The sequence below is a fragment of the Eptatretus burgeri genome, chromosome 5, assembly GCF_056783735.1.
Source record: "Eptatretus burgeri isolate ZD-2024b chromosome 5, Ebu_testis_v1, whole genome shotgun sequence".
NCBI lineage: Eukaryota > Metazoa > Chordata > Myxini > Myxiniformes > Myxinidae > Eptatretus > Eptatretus burgeri.
In genome coordinates, this window is record NC_140965.1 from 35,252,546 (window position 1) to 35,260,893 (window position 8,348).

The 8,348-nt window shown below is 47.1% G+C and overlaps 1 protein-coding gene across 7 annotated transcripts in view; it reads right to left on the reverse strand.

The window, feature by feature from the left end:
* LOC147026217 (protein ABHD1-like) overlaps positions 1-6,116 on the reverse strand; it is a 67,582-nt gene extending 61,466 nt beyond the window's left edge. For 4 of the 7 annotated variants that reach the window (XM_085881399.1, XM_085881400.1, XM_085881394.1 and 1 more), the window contains exon 1: positions 5,913-6,115. In XM_085881399.1, the coding sequence (XP_085737525.1) occupies positions 5,913-6,056 (144 nt within the window). In that variant the 5' untranslated portion in view covers positions 6,057-6,115. Of the gene's footprint in view, positions 1-4,944; positions 5,285-5,912 lie in introns of those variants that run through there. The other 3 variants (XM_085881395.1, XM_085881397.1, XM_085881393.1) reach the window with 2 other exon arrangements.
* Positions 6,117-8,348: the final 2,232 nt, after the last annotated feature.

An 8,348-nucleotide genomic window follows, 5' to 3' on the forward strand; every position in this document is an offset into this window, starting at 1 on the left:
CGAATATTTGAAAAGTTTGTGAACATAAGTAAACATGTATTGCATTACACATCAATGTGCATGTCTCTGTCCCGTTATTTTGGGGGTTTTTTTTGGAAACAAAGTCAAGGCTCATGGAAGACGTAGATCATTGAACAGTGCAGGATACAACAGAACAAAAGGAACAGCAGGGTTGAGAGAGGTGAGTGGGGGAGGGAACACCAACATCAGGGTTAAGGGACAAAAGAGAGGAAGACTTGGACAGCGAAGGGATGTCGGGAGGAAAGAGGGGTAGGGGAGGATGCATGGGGTGGACATGATGGATACAAAAGGGAAATCTCTGGAAAAACTGGATATTTGGAAAGATGTGGGCTTGGGGGTAGGAGGGTTTAATGGTGGTTGAAAATATGTTTTTGGATGGAGGATTATCTGAGATGGTGGTGAATAGTTGTCTTGAAGACCTGGAGTGAAGAATGGGATTGAAAAGAATGTGGAAGTTGAATCCACAGGCGGGGGGGGGGGGGCAGTGGAAGAGAAACGAATGAGTGAAAGTGAACAGTGATTCTGGATTTTTGAAATATGGGTTACATGCATTGTGACTTAAGATTTTGCGTTGTTTACCGATTTTTTTTTTTATATGGCTCTCCTTTCCCTTTGGGTTCCCGACCCCTGGCTTCGAAGAAGGCACATTTATATTTAATTTACATCATACCCCTCCAAGTTAAAGGACAAGGTCAAATGGCCGTCTGAAAAAAAACGTGTTTTTTTGTCATAGCTCAATTTTGCCAATATGGAATCTCAAAGACCGCTCGGCCTTCCAAGATGTTCTTACATCAGAAAAGTGGACCTGCACTTAAGCTGTGCACCTGATATTGTATTCGTGTTCTTGACCTACTTTTTTTGGAGTGTGACATAATTAACAAATAACACCTTTTTGATCATAACTTGAATAATTTTCCTATGATTTTCATCATGTTGAGTTTTATTGTAGATTTCGACACATTTTCTTCATTTGCATTTTGTCCCTAAATGTTGAAGGTCAAGGTCATATGGCGGTCCGAAAAAATATTGCAGGCACTAGGGGAGGCCTACCCTTGGCGATCGCTTTGTGATCACAGATGTCGAGTTTTCATGGTACATAATTGGAATTATATTTATGGAGAAATGAAATGAGAGACATTATTTCTGTGATGACCCTCGTAGATTATGTCGGTCTTTCAGCAGGTAAGTTGAGCCAGATGTCGCATCTTTGAGCAGTTGCTTGTGAACATCATCAACCATCATGTACCAGTACCCTACAAAATTTCCAAATTCCTGTCCTCATTGAGGGAAGCTTCAAAAACTCTTATTAGAGTCATGGCCTGGCTGTTCTCAGATATGAAAAGCTAGTGGGACTTTCACAGCTGAGAACTGCCATGGATGTAAGTAATGGATGCGTTGATACTCCGAAAAGTGGTATGGGACAAACTGTAATTTACCGTTATGCAATTTGTTTTAACCCAACATGATAACTCTTACTTTGCCAAAGCCTGCTTTTTAAATACAGTATGGGTTATTCAACATATTGTTGCGGTTGTGGAAATTCGCAAACCACCATTCAGGTCCCGTAGGTGAGATATCTCTGTAAGTACACGTGTAGTTAGCTCCAAACCCGCTGTTTAGAGGGAATAAATGTGATTCATTCGGGCTGCGACGCTTTGAAATAGCCGTTTTTCTGTTCTATCTTTATTTTGAACCAACCATGCTCCAACCATCACACAACAACAACAACGCCAACAGCCACGATCTTTACCTTCACAACTCGCTCCCGCAAACATCGCATCACCACCATTCCAAACGGCACCATGGCCATAAACCACCACCATAAACCCTCCACCACCTTCACCTCTCTCCTTCTGCGGCCATTCCCGCACCACCTGTGAGCACTGAGCGTCGGGCTGTCCTGGGCTTGTACAAGATACGCGCCGAGCCGCGAGTGCAAAATGCGGCCTTTCCGAGGAGAATTCACATCAGAAATGCTACATGCCCACTTCTGATCCGTCCAATCAGCAAGCGCGGGGCGGCTTGGGCCCGCCTCCAGGCGCGTCTGTGTGGAATCGAGATATGCAAATTCTAGGATCAGGGGAGATTCACGCCCCCTTTTTCTCTGTCCAATGGGCGAGCGTGGCTCCACCCCCGAGCTCGTCCTGATCCGGAAATTTGCATATGGGTTCTCCTGCCGGCCTATAAAGCGCCGAGCGCAAGGTGAATCTGGGCAGGATCAGTTTTGGAAGAACGGAGAGTGGCAGAAAAGCGAAGAGAGTTTTGGGGCAGAGAGAAGAAAGAGTTGTTGCACAGGAGTTTGTTGTTGCGAGGCAGTTGGAGCGTGGAGTGGAGTCGGGAGGCGAGGGCGTCCAGGTGGTTTGCTGCAGTCGGCTGAGGAGAATTGGGGGGAGAGTCCGAGGAGCTCGGGTCCGAGGCAAGGAAGACAGCGGTCGGCGATGAGGTCGCGGTGGAATCGCTCGTCACGGGACCCAAGCAAGCCAGCTATACTCTTTCCCCAGAGCATCAACAATTCCCCCCTCTTTTTCCCCCGTGCTGAGATAGTGCAAAAAGGGGGCCCCGTTCCCACTCCACTCCAAGCGGTGCCAACGAAACCCGCGAAGGAGCACGAAGACGGGGCACCGCCGCACTGCCACATTTGCGGCTCATCACGAAGACGCAGGTAAAACCCACCCGGTCTCACGGACCTGACCGCTCCTTCAGGTCCCGCGCAAATATTGGCCCACAGGCCCGTCTGCCCCCTTGTCTTTGAGGGTGGCCTTTTCTTTTGCTTTTGAGTAAATGTGTGTCGGCGCTGTCTGTGAAGTAAAACTGTTTAAATGTTGCCGTGTGCTCGCGTAGTCGGTAGTATCACTGCGTCATTGTTTCTTTTGAAGCGTTTGATATATGTGCATTCTGTTTGGCTGTATATGTGTGCTCTCCGTGTGCCGCGGAATAAATGTGCATCATGTTGAACTGTTTTCCCGTTTCGCTTCGTCTTTTCTTTAATTGAATCTCCTTCTTGCTTCACGTAAAGGGTTGGTAGTCGGCTTAATACGCACGATAATTAATCGGAACCGTCGAGGCCAACGATAACACCGCTCGGTTATCCCGATAGTACGGAAAGGATCACTTCAGCGGCCCGTGTCCGGAGTCGACCTGCGGCGAGGTGCGATCGCCCGGTCTACCCTCCGCGTGGGTACTTAGGTAGGTTGAGTTTGGCGAACAACCCTATCCAACGCGGGTGGCCGATTGGCACGATCATGGTGAGGCCGATAGGCCCACCCGTGACTAGTTCCCGGCGTTAGTCCGAGAGGGTCACGACGGGATTGTCCGTCCGGTGGGCGACGTGCCGCGATTCGAGTTACGTGGCCGTTCACACGCCGGCGGGCGCGAATTTGCAACAATATAAACAGAATGCAGAATGAATAGCTGAATGCCATCTCTCAAACAGAGCATGTTTCACAATGTTAGGGGACACCTATTTATTAGTCCCCGACTGATTTCGCCGGAAGGGACTACATGTTTGCTGTCCGTCCATCCATCCCACCTGTGGTTTTCAGACCTATATCCTCATCCCCTTTAACATATTCAACTGCAACTGGTAAATTGCTTTATGATGATGTCACAGAACAAGCTTGACTTTCAGGTTGTTTTGTCAATTCTTCAGTTGTGCTCTTTCTAGACTGAGAAAATATCAAATATTGTACAAGAGTCAGTGTTCAGCTGCCCTGACTCCATCAGACTGCTTTATACACATTGGCTGGACAACTGGCCTGACTCCACCCCAATAAAATAATACACCGCCAATTGCATGAACAGCACAGATTAGTAGGCCTCAGGCCTTAGGCCTGGGTGTTAGTCCATGGCCCAGTGCAATTGGAATGATCCCAGGTATATTATCGCGATGTATTGTATATACACATAAGCCATATGCATGTGTTTGCTTCATGTATGTACATGGGGTTATTTTTTATTATTTCTGGCACGGAACGTGCCATTATACTTCACCCAAATAAAGGGATTTGTTTACTTGTGCGAAAAGTCTGGCTAAAACCGAAATTACACACGAAATTCTTAATTTATTTCACTTTTTTGTGAATAGCTTAATTAAAGGGTGTCAGTAAATGTCCTACAGTTATGCACACTCGCCTCTCTGTCTTGCTGGAGTTCAAATCCCGATCCAGCTATGAACTGTCGCCACAGCCACGCACGTTTTTGCTTCATCTATGTGCATTGGGTTATATGTTGGTACATGTGTTTGACGGAACATTAATTAATTCAGACATTAATTCATAATAATTTTCTATCTCTCTTCACCTACAGATCAGTAATAAATCGATGGCCCAACAACTTGTCATTACCTCACTTGGACAGTAGTTTTACAGAAATCATATGAGATCAGAACCCAGGAACAGTGAGTTTAATGACAAGCACTGTATAAGAAGAATAAGAAAAGTCACTCTTTTCATGTTTTCAGATGAATGGGCTGCCAAGGCAATTTTTCATTGCCGAGGGAGCTCAATCCTGGATGGGTCACCACTCGAATGGCTCATTCGTCCCAGTATTAAAGCTGGTACTCATTTTGCCGACCTTGGAAGGATAGGCTGAGACAACCCACCTGGTGTTATGTTAACGGAATGACGGGATTGTATCTCAGGATCCTAAGATTTTAAGCCAGCCACCTTTACCATTAAGTCCACACTAGGTTTCAAGCACAGTTCTCAAGAATGATCTACTGTCGCCCTCTACCTGCAAGACCTTGTATCTGTACTATACTTCCAATTTGTGTTACTGTCCTAGTACTGCTCTGTTGAGATGTTATATATTAGCAGCTGAGAGATCCGAGAGCTCTACAGAGACATCTCCCTCACTCCCCGATGGCGATAAACTCGATAATCCCAACATGCATACCCGCACGTCCTTCATGTCCCAACCGCCCACCTTTCCTGCTGCCAGACAGCGCACACATCCCCGAACAGCTGCCGCCAGGAACAGTAATAGTAGCAGTGCCGGCAAGCCAGATACCGCACCCATAATCCAGTCCAGATACAGGCAGGGGTCCACAGTCCAACAAACTCGAATCCAAATGACACTCCAAAAAGTCCAACCGCAGAATTCAAGATAGCTCCTTCTGATCTCGTGAATAACTCAAAATTAATTCGATCACTTTTGAGGTATAATCTAATCGGAATCCGCACGCGATGAAAGATCCTTGTAATTATAATGCCCTTATATTCTCACGTCTCCTCTGCGCAACAACCCCTCCCGTCGCTCCCTTCTGCAATACCCCTAACATCGCCCAGACCATTACTGTATACGTACTTCACTAGATCTCTGATTATCTCCTTGATACTCTTCTTTGCATTTTACTTCACCTTTCCCTCTTTATGACTGCGAAATCCTCCATCTCTTTCCTTATATTCCCTTTCAGTTGCCTTCCCGCTCCCCTCTTGCCTCCCCCTTCCATTTTTCTTCTTTCCTTCCCTCTGTTTCCTCTCCCTGTCTCCTTACTTCCCTGACATCTGGACATCTCCTTCCCCAGGTAAACGATGCTGGACCAACTCCAGCTAAACTTCTTCCTTCGTATGCAGCACAAGGCTGCGGGGTAACATCATTGGTCGAGGGTGCGTGCGGCTGTGCTGCTGATACAATGTCCTCTGAAGGTCAGGGCAGAAATTTTGAATTTGTTCATGGTTTCGGCGACAGCTCGCCTGCTCTTCGTGAGGCACACCGTGGGATTTCTAAGCATCCACCAACCAATGCCGGCAGACGGGACACCCAGTGTAACGTCCATCCGAGGGACGTACACATGTTTATGAATAACCCTGCCTGCGAAATAACGGATTACAGTTTATAGCTGATTTGAGATTCGAATCCAGGCTAGATGGCTTAGAAACGAGGCTGCGTACCTTTATGCTATCCTGCCAGCCCTCTGGTTTGACAGCCTGCTTCCCCTCTGGTTCAACACTCTGCCAGCTGTATTGGCAGTGAGCCAAAGTTGATCCAGGCATCCTTGCTTCCATGCTCCATGGGTCTCTCCTCTCCCTCTCCATTCCCTCTTTTTATCTTTTCCCCTTATTATCACTCTCCCTCTCCTTTTCTTATCCCCCTCTTTCTCCTTCCCTTTTTCCTTCCCTCTCCCGTATGTTTGTTCAATCTTTGGAATCACTGTGATTGTTTAGCGCCACCCTGTGCATTGAACGGACCACTGTCACTAACCTGAGAATATGACAATTTTAAAGTTTGATCAATAAATCTGACCTCGATACACCAAATACGAGGAGTATCCATAGTTATCGACAATGTAAGCATGGTTCATTTAAGTGACTGATAAACTGAGGATCGTTCAAATTGTTCTAAGAAGAGGAAAGTCACAATAGTCCACTCCAAGATATGTCATGCACTGTACCCACAGTTTACAAACGTTGATATTGTTGAAACATTCCTTAGTTTTCCAATTTTTTTTTTGTAATCTTGTAGCACTTCTACAGTGCCCCTTCTTTTGTATTTGTTCTCATATTTGTATTGAATTTAATATACTTTTTCATCCAAGGACTTTGTTTAAATTTTAAAACTATGAATTTTAGCTACTCTCAATCCTTCTCTCAAAAACTGTTTCAAGCTTCTCTGATGCAAAACATATCCCTCTTTATCATAGAATGTTGTAAATAACTTTTTTGTTTATTTGCCTTTAATATTGTTATGAATTCGCGCCCGCCGGCGTGCGGACAGCCGCTTTTAGCTGAATTGCGGTCGTACGACCACCGGAGGAACAATTCAGTCGCGACTTTCTGCAACAACGCCGAAAACCAGTCACGGGTGTGCTCCAAGCACAACTCAACCTTGTCCGCACTCTACCCGCGCTACAGGGTCAATCGCCGAATTGTCGATATACCTAATTATTTGTGTGGGTAGATCACCGGGAGATTGTACCTCAGCAAGGCCTGCTTGGACACGAGCCGCTTACGCAGCTCGCTCTCTTTTGAGATAACTGAGCGGGGTATTATCGTGAGGCCTTGCTGGGCCCGATTCTATTATCGGCTATTTAAAAGCCCACTATTATTCCGACATGCAAGATGGCAGCTCAATCAAGGAAAAGACGTAACGAGCAGGTTCACATTTAAAGAAGCAAATTTATTACAAAGCAAACGTAGGCACGTTAGGCCTAAGTCATATTTGCTCTACGGCGACGATACGGCGGCCGTACGCCCTCTGAATTGACAGAAACATGCGGCGGCCGCAGAGTTTCTGAGTTGGCCTCAGGGTGGCCCTACGTCGTATGGCTATATTTTACAGGCTGTAAGGTCGCCGTGGAATTATAACGCGGAGTTATAACTTTTTTTCATTTCTACATTCGCCATAGCAATTCGACAAGCCGAAAAAAAACTGGTTAAAAAAAATTAACCCATTCGTTACCATCCGTCTGGCCGCACATTCGCCTTTGGGTCCCCCTGCGGTCACCTCTGCGGTCGCCTTGCGGGCACCTTGCGTCTGCCTTGAAAATTCTATGGCCGCCACAGGAACGCCCGAAGGTCACCGTGCGACATCAAATCAAAGACCGTACGGCAACCCCACGTTTTCGGTCTGCACAATTTATAAATACGCCGTGCAGCTCCCCGAAAAATAAAAACATATGTGACTGCTACATTGTGTGACCGTGGAAATACTGCGGCTGCCGTATAATTGCTAGTGGCCATAGATTTTGAAGACCCCACGGCCGCCGTGGCAAATGTGAACTAGGCCTAAGCAGTCATGCAATCAATGGGGGAAGCATGCATGCAATTATACAGCCAAACACAATGCAAAGGAAAGAGCTAACACCGTTCATCTATTATGTACATTTACTTATACAGGTTCTACTTATTGGACTTGGCGCCACAACTTTTACTTAAAGAAAAGCAAGGAAAAACCCCAGGACAGACGAGGGGTAGACAGGACCTCTTTGGGTCTTTATTGCACGGAGCCGTGTAGATGGCAGAGGCTCCGCGAGGCCGCGCTGGTTACCTTCCTCGCTGGGGCGACCCGTGACGCTCCTTCCCCACGGCAGCTAGCATAACCGTGGCTCGGCCGACGCCTGGTGATTCGGGCCCCAGCCGGCAACGCCTGAGAGGAACGAACGGGTCTTCGCTCTTTTTGAGTTTATGCTCTCTTTAAGAACCCGTTCGTCCCTCAGCGATGCTCGGACCGTTCCACAGCCCGATCACCTCAGACTGTTCGGTGCTGGTTGGCGAGCTCTCTCCGGCTCGCACACGAACACGCAGCTCTGCGCGGCACAGCAGGCTTAGCCGTGCTCCCAGTTCGTGCCTCCTCCGCTCTCTTCAGCTTCTACAGCTACTGCAGGCTTC